The 25,029-nt window shown below is 43.7% G+C and overlaps 2 protein-coding genes across 10 annotated transcripts; one reads left to right on the plus strand and one right to left on the minus strand.

The window, feature by feature from the left end:
• Window positions 1-211: 211 nt before the first annotated feature.
• Window positions 212-8,640, minus strand: CNOT8 (CCR4-NOT transcription complex subunit 8). Of its 2 annotated transcripts, none has more exons than XM_086852022.1 (7): window positions 8,395-8,640; window positions 6,926-7,123; window positions 5,508-5,701; window positions 3,504-3,665; window positions 2,575-2,719; window positions 1,849-1,959; window positions 212-1,542 (listed from the first exon to the last, which is right to left on the minus strand). In XM_086852022.1, exons 1-7 carry the CDS (start codon window positions 8,608-8,610, stop codon window positions 1,393-1,395), a joined length of 1,176 nt encoding a protein of 391 aa, XP_086708148.1. In that variant the 5' UTR covers window positions 8,611-8,640; the 3' UTR covers window positions 212-1,392. The 2 variants fall into 2 exon arrangements, with proteins under 2 accessions (XP_086708148.1, XP_023791666.2); XM_023935898.2 differs by lacking the exon at window positions 8,395-8,640 and adding an exon at window positions 7,835-8,193.
• On the plus strand, window positions 8,634-25,029 carry FAXDC2 (fatty acid hydroxylase domain containing 2). 8 transcript variants are annotated; one of them, XM_086852024.1, is made up of 12 exons: window positions 8,727-8,919; window positions 12,080-12,361; window positions 12,478-12,599; window positions 15,196-15,260; window positions 16,380-16,427; window positions 18,729-18,820; window positions 18,921-19,018; window positions 19,721-19,842; window positions 20,151-20,356; window positions 21,244-21,349; window positions 22,390-22,556; window positions 23,467-25,029. In XM_086852024.1, exons 5-12 carry the CDS (start codon window positions 16,380-16,382, stop codon window positions 23,621-23,623), a joined length of 996 nt encoding a protein of 331 aa, XP_086708150.1. In that variant the 5' UTR covers window positions 8,727-8,919; window positions 12,080-12,361; window positions 12,478-12,599; window positions 15,196-15,260; the 3' UTR covers window positions 23,624-25,029. The 8 variants fall into 8 exon arrangements, with proteins under 8 accessions (XP_023791675.1, XP_023791674.1, XP_086708150.1 ...); XM_086852023.1 differs by having other exon boundaries at window positions 8,729-8,919; window positions 12,467-12,599; XM_086852025.1 differs by having other exon boundaries at window positions 8,730-8,919; window positions 12,487-12,599.

The raw sequence follows: 25,029 nt of genomic DNA on the forward strand, positions 1-25,029 counted from the left end.
TACAACTCTGCCAGAGCTCTTCAGCTCAGCTTTCCTCAGCTACTGGACAATAAGCTCAAAAGACATTTTACTAAGAGCTACCCCAGGAGCACATTATAAATAGTAAAGGAAACAAACTCTTGAGCATCTTCAGGCATGTATCTCCCAAATTCAGATTCCAAAGCCTCAACTGTGGAAATTCTAGTGCTTGATGGAAAATCCAAAACAAAGCCTGGTTTGAAAAAATTTATTTTACAAAAAATAAAAACTAGTCTTTACAAACATTTCAAATACTAGCTCTAAACCTCAACTCTTTTAATATTGGATTAAGCTTGTTCAAAATGCCAGACAGTCTTAAAAATTTTTAGAGTTTGACATGTCCAAAAGGGTTTGTTCTTTCAAGAAATGTCATTAAAGAGCTGTTGAAAGAAAAATGCTGTAGAATGTTTTTCAAAGTCAGAATCCCAAGTTCTTCATCCTTTTAACTACTTTTCAGGTGTTTATAATAAAAAAAACCCAGAAACTCAGGAGAAAAACAGAAACTCTTTTACCTTTTAAGCATATTGTAGAATGAGGGGCTGGAGAAACGGGGGAGAAGAGGAACAAATATTTGTCCATGCTGACCGAGTTGTGTTGCAGGAGAAGAATAAAATTTGTAGGTTTAAGTTGAAGAAAACTGAAGTCAGAGTATTGGTCCAGTCCCCTGTCAAAGGTGAACTTTTGGGCCTCTGAATTTCCAAAGCATTTCCTTAATACCCGTAAGGACAAAGCTGAGGCTTAGTATGGGTCAAAGCAGTAACAGAGAATTAGAAACTAAGGAGTGCTGATCAAATAAGCTCCATTAATCTCCATTCCCTCTGTTGTTAAAGCAAATCTCTGAATATTTTTAGCTGCAAGGATCATTTTTAATGTCATCCATTCCCAAACCTCTGCAGTGATCAAAGGGAGCAATTTCCACAGAGATAAAATAAGCAACACATGAGGTGAAGCTGTCACCCTCACAACATGCAGAAGTTTTAAAATAAGCTTTATAAAACACAAATTGCAAATTTGCGGGCGTGTCTGTGTCCATTTTCACTGCATTTCCAAACCTTTAGCTCTACCCAATATTCTACTGGTAAATCTTCCTTGCAGATTCTGTACAGTATAAAGAGGAAAAAAACAGAGGTATACACAGTAGGTTCTGTCCTTCGCCCTTGGTATTAAAAATATGGCAAACCACAAAGGCTGGCATTAGGAATTCAGTCAACTCTTCTGGGTTTCAAAGGAAAATGCAGCTCTTCAGCAAAACTGCAAGGCTTGGTGCAGCCTGTGTACTGGAGATGCTTTTTGTTCGAGACACTGTTTAGGGAAAATGGTTGAGGACAGCAGCTGCCAATATGGTAAACATGTTCTGCTGAGGGGCACCACTCATCAGGGCTGCATGTTGTTGATAATGGCCAAAATGCTCATTTTCTCTTGGGCTGAGTCCACATCTTCGTTCTGTTTCTGAGCCACTCCTGTGCCAAGGCCATACAGTCGTCCGCAATACTTTGCATCATCAATTGTATCCTCGAAAAATAACTGCAGATTAAAAAAGAAAAAAAAAGAGGAACAGGTATTGTTTAATTGTGCCTCTAAATCAGAAGACATCCAGTGTTAATTAACAGTTTATTTGAAATCAGCCAGCTCCAAGATGGAGTGTACAAATTAAAATAAGCACATGAAAGACAAGTAAACAGAACAAGTCTGTGCCAATATCAGCAATTCCTATTCCTGACAGTTGGAAGTGTGATAGCCACAAGGCTCAAAAATCCAAAACCAAAACAAACAACGTGTACTTGTTGACATTTATGGACAGGAAGTGGAGAAGGAAGGACACTGCAGTACCTCTTTCATTCTGAAAAAGGCCATTCCTGTGAGAAGAGAGTCTGATCCTGCCTGGTGTTGTCGTCCAATTCGCTGCAAATCCAGCTGATCTGCCACTTCCTGAAGGCCACCCTGCAAAGAGAAGAGATTTTGTTTTGAAAGATCCATCTCTTGCCAAAACTGCCACATTTCTCCAAAACATGAGGACAAACAGGGTATGATGAGCCAGTGCAGATCCCAGCAGTACACACACTCCAGCTGTGAGTGAAACACAGTGGGGAACGGTGTTCAAGAGTGCATAAATAACTCTTCTCAAATTTAGATGCCTTCTTTTCCTGTTGCAGATACTTAAGATAACTTGTGAGTATATTCATAGGTTACACATGCTGGGCCTTTCCCTCCCTTTAGTCAAGGCTGTGATTCAGTAGATAAATTACTTTCAACACTCTTACCAGTTAATCAAGTCATGGAGTATTTCATGTAAAAGAAATACCCTTGCATAGGAAACATAAATATGCTGAATTATAATTAGCCTCTGGTACACAAACCACAAGGCTGTGGCAATGTCCCCTTTATAATAAACACATTGGCAAGTCACTTCCCACTTGTGAGGGAAGTGTCCATTAGACACAAACTGTGTCTCAGGTGCTTCTGTGTCACTACTGACTTTTATACACATTCCTGTTTTATTCCTGTACATGTACAGTGTTGATGCCCATCACCTGCCTTCTGGGGAGATGAAAGTACCTTTAGGTTTTTGCAGCTCTTCATTAAGTACTTCACATCATAGATAGATGGAAAGAAAAGGTTTAAGATGTGAAAAAATTCATGTTCCTCTTCTGGTAACCTGGAATCTGTCAACAACTTCACCATGTAGCCAAAGTCATAACCACTGAAAACAAAACCACAGAGAAACCAGGTAAGCAGACAGTACCTATAATCTAAGGTACTAGTACCTCCTTTTTCCACAGAATTTTACTTGCTGTGTCTTTCAAGCCTTAACATTTTCTGACATTCATAAAACTCTAGATCTCAGCCAGAACTCATCCTGATTTTCTATGTCATCGTAGGACTTCAAGATGCTCCCCAAGTGCTTTCACTAGCCTTTTGTGGAAGAGCTAAGCCACTGGGAAGAATACACATTTCTTCCCAGCTCTGTGCATTCCCGTAGCTAAGGGCAATACAGAAAAGCAGGAAACCCACAAGTAATCCATGAGGGAGAAGGAGGTGGTGGCAAGTCTTTTCATTTGTCATACCATGGTCGACCAGAGGCTTCCTAATCAGGTTGGTTGAAATGCTACAGGAAAGATGTCTTAACCACACAGATGGAAGTTCAGAGCACCAGCAACATTTTAAGGATGAAGAAATAAAATCTTTTACAAGGTATTTACTAAGTGTTAGAGATCACACTTCTTGAAGAAGATTCACATTCTTGAAGAAGCAACTTGTTAGTAGTTTCTTCAAGAGAGGGAGACTGTAACAGCAAAAGAATTGACAAGCAGTCAGGGAGTCAGATCATGAGGTGTCCTTACTTCTTCAACTTGGCCTTCGTATCTTGAAGTTTATTTTAGAACTGCGCGACTTCTAATTTTTCTCCTTAAAATCTCTCAATCTCCATGGAAAATGCAGAGAATTAAGAGGAGATTTAACAGAGTCAGTCAACATCCTGGACACACCTGTGGAAGGACAGCCATTTCACGCTGTCACTGAGGACGACCCCAGACGTCATCAGCAGCTCAGCAAAATGCAGGGTATCGATCCCTTCTTCTTCATGTTTCTGGAACTGCAGCCCAGAGCTGGCAAGGAGGTCTATGGAATCCTGAGAGTACATGTCTTCCCTGAAGGAAAAAAAAAACAAAAGGTTTGCACTCAGGGTGCTGCCAAGACAAGCTCATTTTAGAAAAATTCTCCCCACACTATATCAAGAATTGGACTAACAAGTAGGATACTTCTGGGTTCCAATTTGTCTCTCTAGAAAATTCAAACCGACTCAGTTTCAATACCACCACTGCAAGCCTCCTACATCTCTAACAAGCTGTTCTTTGATCATAACTAGTTAACACTTCCATTGCTAATGCAAATTCCAAAGATTCCACCTCCATAGGACTGACACTGACAGTTTTGAACAATGTCCCTTCTGCAAGGTGAAGGGAAGCACCACAGATGAGGGCCCACAGGAAAGGGTAGTTTTCCCAAACAGGAAGATGTGCAACTCTAAAGCACTGACCATCATTCCTGTCTACATTTTTCCTTTTCACTCCACAGCATGTACCACCTTATCAGCACCTCCACTTCCATCTCTGGGAATAAACAGAATTGCATCATCCCTGACTCAGGAAGGACAACAATGATGTGCTTGGTGGAGACCTGAGCAGCAACCTGACTTCTTTACTGTGTCATTTGAGGGGGGAGGAAACACACAGAGCCAAGTTCTATCAATATGATACCTCATTTAAATGGAGTGATCACACAATAAAAAACACTTCACTCTGATTTCAATACTTTTAAGAGGCTTACAAATTTGTGGGGTAAATGGTGCAACTTTTGGAGTCAAGAACTAGATGATCTGCACATAGTAGCTACAAATTTTTGCAATGCTTTCCAATGACAGTTTCATAAAAATAGTTGATTTCCTCTACATATGTGGTTTTGCCAGATAAACCCTTTCTTTATTTCCAGACTATTCTAGTGGTAATTATGCTGAGTTTATCTTTATAATTACAGGGGAAGGGATAATGAAACTTGTTTCAGCTGCAACCCAGGATATTACAGTATGGAGGAGACAAGAACTGCCACACTCCATTTAACAAGATTCATTCTCCTGAACAGATGTGATGATTACAGCAACATGTTTTTAGATCCCAGCTTATACTTAAGCATGGCTCTGTAAAGAGTTATTTTTCTTTTTGATGAGATCAGCACATCCACTTATTTTTAGCAGAAAGAGATGTAGTTTTATACAGACACACACACACATATATATCTATATGAAGTTTCAAACATTGTTCCAGAAAAAAAAGGCACACAAAATTATCAAGAGAATGGGTAATAAGGATAGAATTTTAGCATGGATTTGATTTCCAGATACACTGTTGACTCCTGGCACTCCAAAACAGGTTCCCACATAGTCTGTACTGGAATCTGAATCCTTATGGCTCAAACCAGTCAGCAATGATGCGTGGACACCTGTATTTGCCAATGGAAAGCATCACTCCAGCAGAAGGGAAGAGGAAATTATTGCCAAGCCCAAAGACTCACTGTGATAGACTGGCATTTAAGAAAACAAAGAGAAACACCTAAGTAAGTTAAAGCTGCTGGAGGCTGATGGGAGTTTTTCTCCTGGCCAATAACTGGCCATTTCAGAGAACTGACAGTAGTTTTGACCATTGAAAAGTGAGATCAACCTGTGAACACCACCTTAGGACCTAAGCCTGGGAATTTCTTGCTGTGAAGGGTAACAGAACTCCAACTGGCCCCCATCCCCTGCCCAGACCATGTGGCCTGGGCAGGGGCTGGGCTGGGCCTGCCGTGGCTCTCAGCTGGGAGATGGGGTCTGTGGGGCTTTATTCCTTTTAAGTTTTAAGTCTGTTTTGCTCTTCTTCTAATCCATATCTCACAGCAAGAAATGAGTAAGTTTTCTAGTGATTTTTTAGCTAATGCTTTAAAACCACGACACTCACGTAAGGTTGAATTTGAAGTTGAACTGCCAGGTGTTGATGCCAGAAGGATATTCCCCCTTCTCATTTGTGAAAGTCAGGCCCAGCTGGATAATTTTCAGCAGGTCAACGTTACAACGAAGGAGCTGGTACTGATAATCTATGGAGCTGCGGAATTCACCGATTGGCCTGACAACAACTCCAGGGAACTCCGTGTCCTGGGAGAGAAGGGAAAATTGAGTGTCACCATGGATTCTGTTAGGAGTCATTATTACCACTCTGTTAGGAGGACAGTCCAGACAGTGAAAACCTGCACTGCTTCTGAGGAACAGTCAATGCCTACATTAACAAAAACTACTGTCAGTCAAAACACACCTCAACAACAGCAGCAGCCAGCTATTAGATGAAAAACCTCTTCCTTGCTGTCTTTGCTGAACACCAAACTGCCATATTGTTTTTACCCTCAGATTGGGTTACTGAGTTTTTACTGACTATACACAAAATCTTTCACAATGAGCCCAGAGCTGTGCACCTGACACAATCTCTCCCTTGCCCAAGAAGTTTATCTGTCTACTCTCACAGCACAGTCACTAAAACAGACCCTAAGAACACTTTCAGTGAGACTAAAAAGAAGCAAAAAGTTAATTTCCCATTGACAAATGTTAACAAAAAAAACATATTCACTTCCTCAGCTGAATTTGACATCAAAATTCCACACACACTGCAGAGGCACCTGACTTTTGCCAAACTTTTAATGAGGTCTTTTCATATCTTGAGTTTCAGTGCTCCTAAGCAAAGCTGGCAGAACTTACAGGATCACAGCTAAAACCAGCTCTTTATCTAACACATGCTGGGATGCTGCCAAGCAGATACAGACTTGTAAGAGCAGGAGGAGATTCCTCCCACCTGGGGGAGATTATGCTCTTCTTAAACAAAGCTTTCTGAACATATTGTCTTATCTACAGCCAGAATATTTTTCTTCCCTAAGAATCAACATCTGCCCTTATTAGAAAGGAGGCAGCCCAGCTGGGTAGCAGTCACTTGCAGGCCTTTTGACCTCCAGTCCCATGGCATCTCCTATAATCAAATGGAGAAAAATATTCAAAGGACAAACACACTGATGGAAAAATACGGATTTAAACCCAATTGTGACTTGTTGCATTTTCCTTGTTGCAGAAACTAATACACTACGAATTGCTAAATATTAAATAAATTTGTGTATTTAAGTAGGTCTCCTTCTTCCCCTTATTTCAATCAATCCATACTCAGCACTGCTTGTATAAATTCTGGAAAGTTGCTGAACAGCTTTTTATTTTTTCACGCCTTTTAGTTCAGTTTGACTGGGGGTAGGGAGGAATCATTTCTCACTCAAGAATCACCTTAGTCCACAACCCAAAAAAATCCCTTGACTAAGGCAATTAGGTCAAGTATAAAACATTTACCATGGCAATGTAGCTGTAGCTCAGAACAATCTCCCGAATTTTCCTCATCTCTTCCTCCAGGTTGTTGGCCCATACTTCACAGATAACCTGGCTGTTCTCTGCAAGGGCTGCTGGCATCTTGCAGGGACCAGAAAAGGCAGCTGATGCTGAACTCAAATGACAATGTAGAATCACAAGCTGTGCAATCTTATTAGTGTGCTGCATTAAAGAGATAAATAAATAATGCTTTAAGTGAAGGAAGAGTAACATGTAAATAGATGCTCTGTAGGAGTCAGTCACACTTCCATTTTCACCTTCAAATAATCCATTTGAACTTTATACCAAGTTCTTTCTTGCTTTATCACTTTCTGTAAACATGCTGAATGAAATCTAGAGCATCTGTTCACAATATAAGAACAGATGCACAATCAACAGTCCAGTTCTTTATGTAAAGAATCATTACCCTATATTCCTTTTCCTGGCATAAGCTTTGACACTTTGGGCACAAGATTTACAGGCAGTGAATCCTCATCTTTAATCCTCAGCTATTTCCCCATCCCTGCAAGTGTTCGGGGCCAGGCTGGATGGAGCTCTGAGCAACCTAGTCATGTGAAATGTGTCCCGGCCCACAGCAGGATCTGTTAGAGAGGATCTTGAAGGTCCTTTCTAATCCAAACCCCTCTGTGATTCTGTGATGAAGACAATTGTTTAAACACAATCTCCAGCATTAAAGAAAACAGTAATTGACACGAATTTCAACGGGCGTGACTATCTAAAGGGGGGTGCTAAGAAGATGGAGCCAGGCTCATCTTGGCGATGCCTAGATAAGACAAGAGACAGTGGGCAGAAAGTGATGCACAGTCAGTTTCACCTGAACATCAGGAAAAACATGAGCAAAAACTGCAGGGACCGGGCACGGGAACAGATTACCCCGAGTGGTTTTGGAGTCTGACTCAATGAAGATATTCCAGAATCGTCTGGACACAACCCTGTGCCACATGCTCTGGGATGACCCTGCTTGAGCAGGGAGGTTGAGCCAGGTGACCCCCTGTGGTCTCTTCTAACCGGACCCATTCTGGGATTCTGTCCTTCGCTGATGGAACTCGGGACACACTGCAGCGGGGTGTTTCGGCTGGAACCACCGGCAGTGCCAGCAGTGCTACAGCTCGGGTAAGCCACCGGCTGGTGCCCCATTCCCTCAACAACACCGGCGAACCGCTCCCAGGCCTCTGCAAGGAGGCTCGGGCTCAGCCCACGGCCGGGCCCTGCGCCACCAGTTACCTGGCACCGTCACAGCCCGGCCCGGCCCGGGGTCACCTCAGGGCCCCCCTCACAACCCGGGGGCGGCCGGACGCGGCTCACCGCGGCCGGGAAGCGGGAGGGCCGCTGTCCGCGCCGCTGCCCTCTCAACCCCAGCCCCAGCCCTGCACCCCCAGTGCCGCTCCCGCTGCCGGTCCCGCTGCCTGCCCGCCCGTCCCGCTCCCCGGTACCTCCCGGCAGCCGCGGCCGGGACGCGCCGCTCTCGCCCCGCGCAGCCGCGATGGCTCCGAGTCTCCCCCTCCGCGAGGAGCGGCGCTTCCGGGTCTCGCGCCGCTTTGGCTCTCGCGAGAGAGAGCGAGACATGGCGGAGCCGACGGCGCGCGCGACAAGGTTGGGGAGGGGGCGGGTACGTTAGTGCTCGAGGCCGCGGTGCCCGCACTGCGCATGCGCTCAGCCCCGTCCGGCTCGTGGTTCTCCTCTTTCTGCCTCCCCGCAGTGCAGCTAATGGGCTCGCCCGGGCTCCCCGCGCTACAGACGGCGGGCGAATCCAAACTTCGCGGACGGGGGGGAGGGATGACGGAGCTGGGTGCCTGTGCTGCCTGAGGGAAGAAGCGCCATAACGCACACCGGGGCTGGGGTGGGCTCCCAGCATGGAGAGCTCCCAGCACCCCGATCCCTTGGGACACGGGCTGCACCGCCCCCTGGCTGAGCGTCCCCGAAAGAAGCAGCGGCCGCCCCTCCCTCACCAAGGGGAGGTGAGGGGGTCCCCGGGTCGGGGTTAGGCCCGAGCCCCCCCGGGCTCCCAGGCCACGGGCGCGCAGGGTGGGAGTGGGATGAGGGTTTGTTTTCCAAGGGGGATTTCCTAAGGCCCAGAGAGAAAACCACTGCTGTCCTGGCACGCGTTTCTCCTACGGCGTAGTGCGTATCAAGCTCATGAATTGAGCAAGTTCTGCTTCTTCCTGGAGGGGCTTAGAAGTCATTTAAATTCCTACTACACCTGCAGACTTTTAGTCTGGCTTCTCCTGTTCCAGGAATGGAATTTAAATTATGCTAGCAGCAGAAGGTTGTAGCTGGTACAGCAGCTACTGCTTGTGTAACACGGCTTCCAGCACTTGCTTTGCTGGCTGATGCTGATGGCAGATAGGCAGTTCATTTGGAAGCTTAACTACTAATTAAGTTTAGGTAGGATTTCCTTTCTTTTAGACTGCCTTCCTTCTGGACAGGGTTGCATCTGATGTAAAATATGTATGTGCATATATATATATATATATATATATATATATATGTATATATGTTCTGGTATTGGATTATCTGCCCACCATATGGGAATCTTTCCCTGAATCTCGGCTACTTGCCCAGCATTTTGATCAAAGTGTCTGGAAAAGCAGATACTGGTATCTTTCACGTGTCAGACACCATTCAGTGTCTCAGGTTTAGTGTTCATGCCTCAGCAGAAATGTTACATTTAGAAAGTAAGAAGGTTTTTCAAATGCTGCTGTGTCAAGTGACCTTGCTGCTGTCAGCATCTTACTACATTCTTTTTATTGGGTGTTATTTTGATTCAGAGTTTTATCTTCAGCGATGATGGAGAGTTACCGTTTTGACTTAGCTCTGCAGTCTCTGGCATTGTGTAATTTATGCAACATGCAATATGCTACACTTCCAGAAAGTTACCACCTTTCTTCCCGTGGTCAGTTGAATCTGGCTTTTGTACAAGGAAATCTGTGTTGTTAGCAGGTAAATTCAGCAGGCTGGGTTACGGCACCCTGTAAATACAAGGTTAAATTTTTATTTCCCAAAAGAGTTCAGAGTAATTTTTCTTGCTCATAAACCCAGCACTTGAGGGGATGTTGAATTCAGGGGAAAAGGGAGGATGCATCTCCTCAGGCCACTGTAAATATCCACCTCGGTACTGTAATAAAAATGTGTTGCAGGCAATAATCACCTGTGATAAATTACATTTGTAGTGTGTAAAAATTTATGTGTAAAAAATAGCTGTTCAAGGATGTTTGCAAGCACTGGTGAGAAGAGCTGAAGACACGTTTTGCTTGATGAGATCAGAATTTTTTTAGAGCATGACATGGCTAATAAAGATTCAGAATAGCTGGAAAAGGCACCCTGCTCTTTAAAAAGTCCCATTATTTCTGTATTTGGGGGTTACCAAGGCTGCCTTCAGCTCCAGCACTCCAAAGCAGGTCTTGAAGAGTTCTTACATCTACACATGAATGTAGAGCTGCACTATAAGGTGGAATAAAGGTCTTTATCTCAACATTTTCACACTGGGCAGCTTGAGCTGCATGTCCTGTTGTGCCTTTTCTTTTGAGCTTAGTCACAACACCACAAGAAAACCTACTTGTGGGAATCCTAAAAAGTGAATTTACGTTTTCCTCACCCTTCTGTTCTGCAGGTGCTCCCAAAGCAACCACTGCAGTGCTAGGTGGTGGCACACATGCCCTGGCAGAGGGTGAGAATTGTGGTTCAGAGTGCAGGGAATGAAGCAGTGGGTGATGTGTGCCAAGTCCAGATTCCTCTTCAGACTTAGAGGAACTATCAGTACAGGCTTGTACAGTCCCCTTAAAGATACTTCATAGATTTTTTTCCCCCTGATGTTCATTTCAAACACTGAAACAACCAATGACTATTACAAAACCTTTGGGGAGGGAACAAAGGTGTTCTTTTAAGTGTCTGAGCAAAAAGATTTTTTGCTGAGAAGAAATCAGACTTCTTGCATGGCTCAGCAAAGATTGCAGCAGCATTGGAGTGTCTGTGGTGGAGGCATCAGCACAGGGCACATGACAGCCAGCAGCCATTTGATTAGTGACAACCTGTGCTAGACACAAAATTGCAGCAGTAGATAAATGGCATTTACAGCCCTATGACTAATGTGCTGAGCTGTCCCTATGGGTATGAATATTTTAGAGATCACCCATGTTGGAATTGAACAGTGGTTTGAAAGGAACACTGACGTCTGAAATTCACTCTTACACCTACTATTGGCTTTTGAATGAACAGCCCTCCCCCCCTGCAAGCTCAAATCCAAAGATCAGCTGAGGACATTATCCTTACAGCACCCCTCTCTTGAGATGCTCATTTCCACTTCCTCTGCACGTGAGTAAATAGTTTGAAGGTATCACATTCCTCTCTGTTTAGTCTGCTCCGTGTGATAAATGCCAATTAGTAGCAACAGCTAAGAATTACAACTTCTGTCCCTACCGGGGAATAGCTGGAATTGGGCAAGAGAAAGTGATGATGGAAACAATAACAGTGTTAAATGCTGTTCACCCTTGCAGAGCTCTCTGTAGTTCCAGCTCTGCTGGCATGAGGTGTTGCTGAGGAAGAGTGTGTGCTGCTTCACCTGTGAAGGGCAAACAAGGCTGTGAGGCAGAGGTGATATTCCCTGTTTCTCCTCCTGTGGAAAAATAGATCTGGAAGGTTATGATAGCAACACCCTCATTTCTCAGAGCTTAGTTCGTAATAGGGCACTATTTATGGGCTAAGTAACAGATTGGGGCCACATTTGCATAAGAAAGACCAATGCTGCTGTAAATTACATCTTGCTCTCTGCAATACCATAATTACACACTTTATGGTCTGTAAACATCATGTTTAAAGACAACTGAGTCCAAGCACATGCTAACCTATGTGTATCTTCACCTTACCCATGGAAGCAAAGCCTGTGGCTGGTTGAGGGCACTGTGTAGCAACAGTTGGAGTAATTTTTAGACTTAGTACAACAGCATGGAAAATGGACTGCTGTTTTTTTGCCAAATTCCACAGTAACCCTTATTGCTTTTAACAAATACACCTTTGACCCATTCAGTTGCACTGGCAGTAGCTAGTTTGTGCTCTAACCATGAGTTAGTGAATTATAAAAACTACTTATCTTTAGGGTGTTGGTGGCTTTTCTGTCCTCAGGTACAATGATGAAAAAACTTACCTGCAGAGATGTATTCCACGTGCTTAACTGAGTAACAGCATGCACATACACATGGGGAACACTGCCAGCACTAACAGTGACATGGCACTGGCTTCACATGACTTGTCTGGGAGGGGACAGGCAGCTCCTGCTTGGAAACACCCCTGTTGCCCTGGCCTAAACCCTCATAAAGTTTCAACAGCAGTAGTGAAAAGTGAGGAGTTGAACTCTGGGCTCTGAATAGACACAAAGGACCTCTCCTAAGCTACCATCAGCAGGAGGTGAGCAAAGAATGGGCAGCCAGAGTTCAAGGGTGTAGTAGCTTGAAAAGATACGATAGAGACTTTGAGGAAATCTTTAAAAGGCAACATCGTGTCTGTGTGAAGTCCATTGTCAGCTTTTCTAGGAACGGGGGTTCCCCTGAAACCGTGCAGTGCTTGGTAGGACATCAAACACCAGGTCTGGTCCTGTGTCTGTTCACATGGAGAGTGGCTGATATGCAGCTGTTCAGGTGACCAGGTAAGTGGTCCTGTGGTTTTCTGTTCTATATGTTCTGTATTTTCATGGGTAGTCACAGCCTTTGTTCTCCCAGGAGCAGTTTTCCACTGTCTGTGTCATATAAAGGTCGATTTCAACTTTTATAAGGAGGAGAAGCAGAAGCTTCAGGCAGGAAGGCCCAAGGAATCCCAAGGAGCTGGGGTGGGCAGCCAGTCCATCACAGCAGATGGAGCTGTTCTGAGCTGCACCGTGCAGGTCTGTGGCTGCTGGCAGAAGGGACAGGGAAAGGGCACCTGTGCTGCCTCACCTTGGGACTGTTTGGGCACCAGAAATATAACAGAACAGGCATGGGACATAAATAATAATTCACAAAAAAACCCATACAAAATGCAGCAGTTTTTTTTGCAGATTATACTCAGATTATATGGAGCATTTTAAAACATGACTTAGACAAACTACCTTTTTTAGGAAAATTTAGTGAAAATAAGAATGAACTGTTAATGAACAGTTGTTGGGCAAGTGAAGTTATGCATGGAAATAATAATATAAAAATGTATTAAAATTCTTGTTTGACTATTGTATGTTTTCCCTTTATTGTCAACAGACTGATTGGAAAAGCAATTACTTTTACTCTGGGGTTGAGAATTTGCTTTGGATCAAATTTTGTGTTAACTAATTCCAAATAATTGGAAAGGAACTTTTTCTTTTTTTTTTTTTAAGCAGTACTAGTTCTAGCTGATATTTGAAAATAACTGCAGGCAGCTGAGATCTTCAGTGGTTGATTTGAGACTGTAAAATATGCCAACATGAGAACAGTGCCAAGCAGCTGAATGGCTTTTTTGTTTGCTGAAACAGCAATGGTTACATGAATGGCTTTTTAATGTATTTGGTGTATTCTGAACCAGGAGAGACATTACACAATAAAAAAAGAGTAGGTAGTAAGATGTTGGGAGAAACCTACTCTATCCAAGTTTTTCTGGGTTTAATGTAAATAATGTAAAATTTTATCCTGAAGAGTGGCTTAATAAAGGTAGTGCTCTGAAACACAGGGTAAGCAGATGTAAGCAGCTCTGCTTTGAACTAGAAATTTTTGCCCAAGCCAGCCTTCTGTCATAAATTGATTATTTTAAGAATACTAGACATGTGATTGTAATTTTAACTCTTTCCTAAATGCACAGAATATGTGACTCAGTCAAGTAATAGATCTTCCTCTTTCTAAAAACTCAAAGCAGAGTCACATTTTCTACAGTGCTCTGTCTGGAGCTCTTCACATGCAAAGGTTCAGCAGGTTTGAGTCAGCACTGCAGGATGGAGGAACGTCTGGAGCATCAGCCTTCCAGCTCAGTGAGATTCTCCTTTCATACCTGCCTCTCCTAATGTTGTCTGCTACAAAGTCATCAGAGCAGAATAATCTCTTTAACCACAGAAAACTATGGCCAGCACTATTTACTTTACTGTCCCAGCAGAATAATTGGATATTGGTCTTTTCAGCTCCCTACTAGGTGGTTGTGAAGATAGGGATGTGCACAGCCTAAAAGCAAATAATAGGAGTTATAACCAAAAAAAATCCAAGTGGCAGAAAATTACAGTGAAGGCTGTCAAACTGGAACTGATTTCCCAGAGAAGCTGTGAAATCTCTCTCTGTGCAGACACTCAACTGTTCAAGCCTCTGAACAACCTGTTAAGAAAGCTGGAATGGAGCAAAGCCTCAAAGGAATGGATTATTCAAACCTGACATATTTCAAGCTTTAGTAGTGTTTTCTTGGAGGCAGTGGGCACACCTGCCCTGAGAGAACCTGTGTGACAAGATGTGCACATAGTGGATGTTATGTAATGCATGTAATTGGGAGATCTTTTAAAAATTAAGATAAGATCCATTTAAATTTGGCCCGTGGCATGTTATTTATGCTGTTCTCTTCAGGCTAGCAGGTTATTTTAGGTTGTTTCTTATGGGTATTCTTCATCAGATATATTAAGAGTTCAACTGTATTTTATCAATTAAGATGTGGTTGGCAAACAATGTACGAGAGGAAAAGAAAGCCCCACAGACTGGCTGTAGTAGCTCACAAAGTGCAGTAGTGAGGAGCTCTGTGTTTGGGGAAGGACGAGAAGCCCTGGGACACTGCAGGTTCCCCAACACATTCTCGTTTTAAGCAATAGCACCCTAGGGCACCTCACTCTACCTTTTTTTGGCCAAGGGAGACAAAGTGAACTTGGATTTGGTTTCTTTTTTAAGACTGCTACCAAAACTTAGCATTTCCCATAGGAGTACATCCAACCCTATTGTTAAAATAAGGGCTTGGGAGTTGGCATCAGGGTTTAAAGTTTCAAATTCCTTTTTGCCTTATTTTTCTTTTTTCCTTCTCAGAACTGTCTAACATCAGTTTCTTCCACTAAAGTGTGTGGTATGGTGGGCTGACCTTGCTCTTTTGTGTCTGTAAGCAGGAAGAAGGTGTCTGATTTTTCTGTGTCATGCCCTTTGACCTGCATACTAATATGTAATGTAACAGAGCTGGAACACCTGCAAATAAACACAATTGTATTTGTAAGAACATACCCAGAAGGCTATAATTTCAAATCTAAACCTCCTGACTAATACAGGGATTCTTTCTGACAGTTTATTCCACCTTTCTGAAACGCTGCAAGAAGAGTACTCCCAAGAAGCTTCCCTCTGTCATCAAGGTAATAGAATATCATCTTCCTAATAAGTAATTTTCCAACTGTTTCTACCCTAAACAGGGACCTTTGAACTTTCTCTGTGCTTGCCTTTGTACTTGAGGTAGCAGTTTGCCTGTGCGTGAATATTCTGCTGAGTAGGAAAGGCAAAATGCATTAAATTCTGCAGTCCTCAGTAATCTGACTGTCATATTATTAGAAGTTGTGTGTTTGTTCTTAAAGACCATGTGAAACCAAGAAAACATTAAGAAATGTTTTGTTAACTTTTGCTAATCATATTTTATGATAAGACTGCAGAAATATAAAAAGAGCTATGCAATAATCTCTAGAACAGCCAGAACATAGCCTGAAATACAGAACCCTTCATGGCCATGGCCAGCAGTGATACCCCAGCAGCTACTCAAACCTTGGGTTTGATTTACTTTTTAAATTTCTTTTAACAAAACCATCAACAAATGGTCGAGCCAGAGCTAAACACAGAGAGATTTATTATGAGATGACCACATGCCCATTTAGAACTTTAACCCTCTAAGTGGCCATAGCAGGACTTGAAGCAAAGATGATTTTCTTACTTACCATGTTCTTAAGCTGTAAATCAGAGTTTGAGTGAAGTTTGAGAGAGGGGCTTTATTGTGTTAATTCTCCATGGCACAAACTCACTTTGTTTTCATCCCTGTTTGTTTAATTGCATGTTGTCATTATGGAAGAACATATATCTCACATTATCATTTACTTACAGCCTGGGAAGGGCTGGGGTAGGTACTGGGTGCTGCAATGTATTCCTGGGCCAGATTAAGGGTGGAAGTCTTACCACAACACACCAGTGACACAATCAAAAGCTTTGGTTTTGGCTGTTCTCCTATTTTTCTTTGTTATCCTTGCATCCCTGTTAATCTTCTGGGACACTACTAACTCCTCAGGAAATAAGGGCATTTTCCTTCTCAAGAGCTCAGCTTTGCTCGATGGCCAGCACATGAAGGATGGAGCAGGACATGGCACAGAGAGTAAATATTTTACACTTTTACTACCAAACTGCAAGTGGAGGGGATTTGTTGTTGTGAGCACTATATTCTGCCACTCTCCAGCTGGACAAGATTCACTTACTTAGATCACCTTTTATTTCAGATGGAAACGGATTCTGGATATTCCTCCACTGCTGAGCTGCAGAAGCAGGTAAAGGCTCAAGCTCATCATTTAAAGGAAGACTCATGCAGGTGCTTTGGAAGGCTGAATGTGTTGAATCACCTTCTAAGAGAAGTGACAGACACATCCTCATTCCGAACATTTTAGCATAATTAGGAGCTCATCTCTTATCACTAAAGCAACACTTCCCCAGCATTTTTCCCTTCCAGTGGACTCCAGCTACAGCAGCAAGTGGGGAAGGACCTGTTATCTTTGCTTGCATGGCAAGAACTCACCACAGTCCCCCATAAAGCAGAGGCCATGCCACCTCACTGGGCCTGGTCCTCAGAGTGGTCCTGACAAATTCTTACTGCCAGCTGATATGCCCCAGTCTCTTTACCTGGCCAGCAACAACTGTTGCTGCACTTAAGGAGTTTGCCAACTTCTACAAGCACTTTAAGAGCAAGAACTCAAGCAATCCATTAATTAGTTTGGAAACTACTGTGCTGTAGCTGTTGGCATGAGGAGAAACAGGGTATTAAGCACTTGGACTTGATGAGCAAGATTTTTTTTCTATGTAAACTTCTTTACTTCTACATTTCATGTAATTATATTGTGTGGGATTCATGTAATCACTTCATCATATGCAATAAAAACACAGCCTCAAAACAAGACAGTTTCTAGCCAGAGGGCTGTTAAAACAGCTGAAGTGCTGAACTTTAGCTCCTCTCTGTCCCGTCTCAAAGCAGGACATGCACAGTGTCTGTGAATATTGGGAGTTACTAAGGTTTGAAACTCTTGAGCTGGAGGATATTAAAGCAACTGAAACCTTATTTGGGCTAACTGGAAATTCTGACACTCGTAAGACAGAATTTTTTTTGGTATGCTCTTCATCCCAGGAGAAAAAGGATTTTTAGGATATGAGTCTGTTAAAAAGCTCAGAGCTTTCTATAGCTTTCTGTATACCTTTTTTTTCTAAAGAATATGTAAGTGATGGTCCAAGGTCTAAAGATTAAGTCTTACATCAGCATACATTGGCCATAACATGGATACAGCTGGAAGTATGAAACTGCTGAGAGAGCAAATCTCTGGTCCAGGATCCAGCAGGCACTATCTGATGCTGGAGGAGAGGATTTTGCCAGCCTGGCATTTGCCCTTCGGTACCCCCAGTGATAACAGTGGCAGCTGATTGCACTGCTCTCACATAAACCCATAGGGTTCACAAATATCAAACTGTAGGGCAAGAGTCCTGTCAATTTCTTCCTCCCTATCTGCTTTTTCAATTAAAAAAAAAAAAAAAAAGAGAAGGAGGTGATAGGAGAAAATGGTTGGGTGTTTGTTTTAATAGTGAATGTTTCAATGCTAATGAGCAAAGTTCTTTCCTGGGACAAATAAATATTGCTTATAAGTCCTGGGCCACATTTAATGTTCTGTAGCTGTTATAGAATCTAAAAGCCATGTAAAGAGGATTCCTTTATATTGCATTACCCTAAAGCACCTGCATTTGGCATTTCTCAGAGCTGCCTCTCTTGTTTGTCCTCTCTGACGGGAGGTGAGCAGCTATGAATCACACTGTTTTCACTCCAGTCTGTTTGTGCAGCACAACATCACACTTAAAAAACAGGAAGGACAGAGGAATGAAGAAGACAATAGCTGGTTATTATACTATTGCATTGATTTTTTAAAAAACATTTACATTGCAGATAGATATAATTTGTATTCACTCACGAAAACCAAATTAATTGCACTCCAGAACCAATTCCAACTTGGACTACTCTAAAAGACAGATCATTAATTATAAATTTGTTATATATTTGCTAAACAACTTTGTTTTGGATATTCAAATGTATTGAATACTGCTTTTTGAATATACTTATTCCTGTTAACCAGGTCATCTGAGCACAGCAGTTCTTGACTGCTGTGGGGAGAAAACACTGCATCGAGGGAGGGAGAAAATACTGAGGGAGGGAGAGAGGTGCAGAGATGAAGCACCATTCCTTATTGCCTAGTGTTCCTTTCACACTGCTCTGAGTTATCCAGGGGCCCCTGGAGTTATAGCCTTCCAGGTACTGAGCAGCATGCCAAATAAAAACAAAGAGAGAAAAAAAATCAGTGGTCCTTTCTCTCTCTTTGGTTATTCCAAAGAAATTCCACATCAGTCATGCACCAGGTCTGTGTAAGCATGACAGATGGATGATTACACACAATATCCCACAACAGCTTTGTTATTGTGCTCTTCAGAATGTGTGTGAAGCAAAACAGGCCATCACAGGACTGCCTTCATCATTTCAAATACCAAAAATGCCAGGACAGCACACAGCAGCACGTGCTTACTCTTGTTGCTTCTCACAGGGAAAGAAGCTCTCAGATGCCTTGAGGATCAGTGCCTACGTCTTCAGTACAGGCCTGCTCATGTTCACTGCCTTAGTGAACTCTTGCTCTTGGTAAGAATGTTCAAGCAAAGCAGCTTGAGGAGAAACTGTTCTGTGGAAAGGGGGGAAAGTGGATGAATAGATGGGCAACCAAGCACTGTTATTCCCACAGGTTTATGCAGAATATAAATTTAGGCAATTTCTGGCAAACAGTATGGTTGGAGTTCTACGACTATATGGAGGGAGATGAGTGGACAATCTTCCTCATTGGTGAGTTTTAACAATGCTCTTCAGGAGAAGAAGTCTATTACATATAAAAGGGAGATATGGACAAGCTTCCCAAACTCATTAATCCTCCTGCTGACAAGCACTGGCTTGGAAGGTAGCCACAACTGATGTGGTGCAGCTGTTCTGCTTTTGGATGGGGTCACCATCAGAACCCTGTACAGATTAAAAATCTGATCTTTTTGCTGCTACTAAAGTGGCTTCCCTGTGAAGACACTTTGCTCCTGTGTGAACTGAATGACTCAGTAGAACTAATTACTAAAAATGTAAGTAAATTTAGTGAATTCTGCTCTTGCTGTAGTACTTACAAAACTCTGTGATTAGCAGCTGGTGAACAGAACTGGTAGGGACTTTGCAAGGTTCTAGAGATCAACTCAACCTTATCCTACTTGGATTTAAGAGCAGCAGAGATCTCCCAGCCACCTAGAAAAGCTTTCTCTTAGCTTCAGTTATGTCAAGTTTCAACCTCTGAGACATTTGTCTGCTCTAACCTCCTTCCCATTCTTCAGTCTTACCTGGATGTCAGAACTTACCCATATTCCATTTTAAAGCATCTTGGGGCAGAGGACATTTGACACATCTGGATCCAAGCAAGGTCCTCTGGGTACTATGCCAGTGTATTTTGTTTCTGATTTAGCCATAGTTCCCAATTCATTCACACATCTCTGCCCTTTCCTCATGCCACAGGGGCTGCATTGGTGCCTGCACTTGCTTTCTGGGGCTTCAATGGAATCCTTCTGGTGGCTGATATAACAGGAAAGCCAACTTTTATTACTCGCTATCGCATTCAGCTGGGCAAGAATGATCCTGTAAGTACTTCTCACTCTGCCTTTCCTGCTGGCTAAACACTTCCTGCAGTCTCTTAGGCCAGGAACAGGGAGAAGAACCTGTTTTGCTTTTCTCTTGCAACCAGGTAGGATTCCAGGAGGATCAAGCCAAATCTTGTATACCCACTGTAGGGAGGAAGGCAGATCCTGTTATGAGGCTACTGATCAGATGTGCATTGTTTAAGAGCTGATCCAAAACTAACTGACAAGAAATCTTACAGCTTTTCATCCTTCCAACTAAAACTGCATTGCTTCTTTCATAGCCTCAAGTGCTGACTTCTCTTTTGCAGGTGGACACAAAGAAACTGTGCAAAGCCATCTACACAGTGCTGGGTAATCAGTTCTTTATCTCCTTTCCCATGCTTGTGCCCATGTTCTACGTCATGAAATGGTGGGACAACACCTTCAGCAAGGAGTTACCAACCTTCCAGTGGTTTCTTGTGGAGCTAAGCATTTTTACTGTAGTAGAGGAAATTCTCTTCTATTATACACACAGGTGAGTTGAGCACAGCTCAGGACTCTTGATTTTCTTCCTTTAAGCTTATACTCATATCCTACAACAGCAATAATCCTTGTCCCTCTGTTCCACCAGTCTTGTATTTATACGGAAAATCTTACAGGTCCTGAAACCCACCCTCACAACAAGAGGCCTTGGTGCTGCCAGTAACTGTAGGAAGCAAAAATGGGTAGAATTTTAAAGGTGGACCAGCTTAAAAGCTAAGGAAGAAACAAAACAGGCAGTTTTACATGGAAATAACCCAGCAGTCTTTGAAAAAAGAAGACTGATTATCCTGAAAGACAAAAATCTCAAGAGTCAGTGACTGATGTCTGCTCCCTTGTGCAGCACCTACAAATCAGGGCCTGCCTCCCAACACTGCAAGATTTCCAAGCCCTGACACCAACATTAGAGAACAGAAATAAAGCAAGGAAAACAAAAGAAGCAGAAGCAAGAACAGTACCTTCAGAAATCTGTAGGATTCCCTTTAGGACAAATGCACAAAAAAAATGTAAATGACATTTTTTACAAAGGATTCATGAAACTGAAAATTCTGATTCTTTGATAGTTGCTGGTAGAAAAAGCCAAAACAGTGAAAAGGTAGATTCTTCCCCTAAGTACTCCTAGATTTGAGTAAATAAGTAATTCAGTGACTTTGATTTATGTAATTTATCTGGAATGAGTAACATCAGCCAGCAGACACATTAATTGAATAAGGGCTCAATACAAAGAGAGCAAAGGAAGCAAGGAGTCCTACACTCTTATTGCCAGCTGCTCTGGAATCTTTATGTTAGAGGAGACACAAGCAAGTCCCCTGCAGAAATTCTGTGTTGTTACTCCTTTTTTGCAGAGCTCAAAACCTGCCTTTCTCTGTTTACTCTCCCTAGGCTTGGTCACCACCCAGTGCTGTATAAGCACATTCACAAGAAGCACCATGAGTGGACAGCCCCCATCGGTTTGGTCTCCATTTATGCTCACCCAATAGAACACATAGTAAGTGGATTCTCCCATGGTCACCCTCCAGGTGCTGTGTGGAGTGTGATTTCAATGAGATGAGGTGGAATGGTAAGAAAAGAGAAGTAAATACGTCCTTAGAGGCTTCTTTCTTAGGAAGAGGAAGCTGAGCTGCATTGCCAAGAAGCTGGGCTCTAGGGGAGTTGCAGTAATTGTTTATACTGGACTCCAGTAGCTTTCAGAGCACAGATCCTCCAGTAGATAAGGAACTGACTGGACAGGGCTTCCCATGAGCCCCAAGAGGACTGGGAACACAGACAGTGCTTCCAGCAAGAGATGTGACACACAGCCTGAGTGGTTGTGTGGACTTGGGAATCTGTCAGGATTTTTGTGGTGGTTGCTGGGATCAGTGTTTGCAAGGAGTGTATCCCAGTACTCCTCCAGCTGAGACTTCTCAGGAAAACACATCCCACCTTCAAAAGCTTCCACTTAAAAATTCTGTCTCCTGTTACCAATAGTCCTGGGCTGCAGCACCAGCTCTGAGGCTGTCCCCAGCTGACACTCTGGACAGCACAATGATTGAGGAGCCCAGCTGAGCTGTGCTGGTGCATGCAGCTGGATCTGGGCAGCCAGAGCCATCTGTGCCACAGGCAGGACACACTGAAGTGCAGCTGGGTTTGTCACATTGCTGTGTGTGTCTGCAGGCCATGCCCTTTGACATCGAGGTTTCCCAGGAGCAGCTTCAGCCTTCCAAGGTGAAGCTGAAATTCACACCTCAGACTCCAGGGTGATTTACTGGAATCATGCTGTCCTCAGCCATGGTTTGGTGTCATGTCTAACTTCTACTGCAGGCTAAGGGAGCTTGGGCTATGGCAATGTTTTACAGTAGTAGAACTCTCTTATCTCTATTATTACTTTTTGGATGATTATACACTTACACTTTAGTAAGGTGTTTGCAGAGGGATCTTCCCTTTACACTGTTTACACAAAACAAACCAGTGTGATGGATCACCAGGTGACAATTCAACTCCTAGAGGAATTGTGGACCCATTAATGAGGTGCTTTCTTCTCATTTCCAGGTCTCCAACACTCTGCCTGTCATGACTGGCCCGATGATCATGGGATCTCATATTGTTTCAGTTTCAGCATGGTTTTCCATTGCTCTTGTAACAACAAGCATTTCTCACTGTGGCTACCACCTGCCCCTCCTGCCATCTCCAGAGTTCCACGACTTCCACCACCTCAAGTATGTCTGGGCACTGCTCAGCTTCCCATTCTCTTGCCTCTCCTGCCTGTGCCCTGGTACCACTGACAGGGAAAGCTCCTTTCTGAGGGTCAAGTGGGTTTGCCTAACTCGTGCACCAGCAGAGCAGCTCTCCAGTTCACCTGAGAGCAGGCTGAGTGCTGCCAGTCCTTAGAGCAGTTAAACAGGGATTTCAAGGCATTCCAGCCCTGTTAAGGACAGTTCTCTGCAAGGTTCTTCCTAGAAGTTCACAATACTCTTCATGTGATCTAGACAGAGCAAGGGCAAATCACACAGGTGAAATAAGTGAGCCTGCCTGTCTGTCCCTCTCCCACACACTAGGATTAGTAACACTGATCAGATTACACTTTGCCCAGACAATCAGCATTAACCCTTCCTGACTAGAGATTCTCAGCCTCCTGTGCTAGAGAGCTGCAGCAGACTGTTCAAGGATACAGACCCAAGCACTGGAGAAACATTCCCATCTCCCAGTGGGCACTACATTCAGACATATGCCCCAGAAATGTCTGCCCCTGCTGCAGACAGTTCAGTCACCACATGCCAGGACACTCTGGGTGGAACAGCTGTGCCAGCTGGAAGCACATCTGCTGCACATCCCAGGACAGCCAGGTCCTGAGAGCACATGGGGCATGGTAATGTGGGTGTCCAATGCTCCCACAGCTCTGAGCTGCCCAGGAGAAACAGCTGCTGCTCAGTGCCACCATTTCTGGGCAATGATGGCACCAGAGAGAAGCTGCACAAGGTTCACCCAGGCTTCAACAGAGCTGCCAAGGAGACTGGTGCAGGGGCAGAAATCCCATGGACAGATTATCAGGGCTCAGAAAGGAATGGAAAGAGGAAGAGCAAGGTAACCTCAGTAACTTCCAGTGACGTTTATCTGTTTGGTTCTCAGGTTCAACCAGTGCTACGGAGTGCTGGGAGTGCTGGATTTTCTGCATGGCACAGACAAAATGTTCAGACAAACCAAAGCCTTCGAGAGACACAAGATCCTACTCGGCCTCACACCGCTCTCTGAAAGCATCCCTGAGCCACCCAAGAAAGCTGAGTGAACCAGCCCAGCACCTCTTGCCCAGCCTGGTGATGAGCAGACAGAGACAATGATTTATGCCAAATAGTATTTTAATCAGGAAACAAGTTCTTGTGCACACATAAAACATAAAACTGAAGTTAAATATGCTGCTTGAAATGACTGCACTTTTGCTGCCACTGTTTTCTAAGACACAAAAAAACTGCTCTAGAAGTCTGTTTTTAAGATTTAATGGTTTATTTCTCTGTTACCTGCACTGTCCCTTGGTTCCAGTTGTCTGTGTATGAGCCAGGTGTATTCTGGGCCACATGACTCAGGGTTCTCACTATTAAGGTTTTAGTACCAGACTGCAGGTGAGGATTTGGCCTCTCTTGTCAGCACTCACTCTAAAGAAACGTCAGTCACTCCATCTATGTGTGCAGAGCACCTGGGACACAGGCTGCAACCCCATGGAAAGTCACTGGGGCCACAGCTTTAGGAACACCCCCCTGCACATGCAACAAGGGCCTGAGTTCTTGTTCAGTTGCAGTTGTTATGCACAGGAGGGGGGTACAGCGCTGAACTGGGGCTGCCACAACCTCAGCACTGCTCCACAGACAGCTGCAGACAAGGGGAGTTTCCCCTCGTGGGACAGGGAAGCAGAGCTGGGAGCTGATGTGCTTCATGGCATCACCTCCTGCTGAGCCTCCCCTTGCTGCGAGACAACCAAAATTCTGATAAATTACAGAGATTTTCCAAGGAAAGCAGAGTCCCTGCTGTCCTGAGCTGTGCCCTCTAAGACCCAAGCAAGCAGCCCCCAGAACAATGTGCACATTCCCAAGTACCCACAGACCATCCAAGATATACTGTGAATCCTCTCAAGGATCTTCCTAAGTCTCAGTCCTGCCTGGGGGCCTGGAACAAAACCATCTCATTTCTCCCCAGTAGAGCAGCCCCTCGAGGAACAGGCACACAGGGTTGAGCTGTGCTGCACTGACCATTGGTCAGCCCAGCTCTACCTGTGGAACCAAGGTCACTTCCCCTGCTCCTCTCTGGTCCCCACAGCTGCACCAGGACAAACCCAGCCCAGTCACCCACGCTCAGTTACCTGGGGAGGGCAAGTCAGCAGAACAGAAAATCCAGGCACCACTGTCTTTTGAACTTTTTATTTTTATACATTTTTTTGTATTAAAAAGGAAAAAGCATAATTACCACAAATTACAAAGGACTAAAGCATTACTAGAATAATGAATCACATCAGCCTAGAAAGCAGATACTCTGAATAATATTAATGTTATAATACAAGCTTTCATTCAAGTATTTTACATTTTTCTCTTTTCCTTTTATACGTGATGATGATCCTAGCACATGGGTCAAAGATTATGTACTATCAACAGAGATGGATCATGTACAGCGGGCCGTATTAACAAGATTTTCCTCCCAAGTGGA

Source organism: Cyanistes caeruleus, chromosome 15 (assembly GCF_971803275.1).
Source record: "Cyanistes caeruleus chromosome 15, bCyaCae1.hap1.1, whole genome shotgun sequence".
Lineage (NCBI taxonomy): Eukaryota > Metazoa > Chordata > Aves > Passeriformes > Paridae > Cyanistes > Cyanistes caeruleus.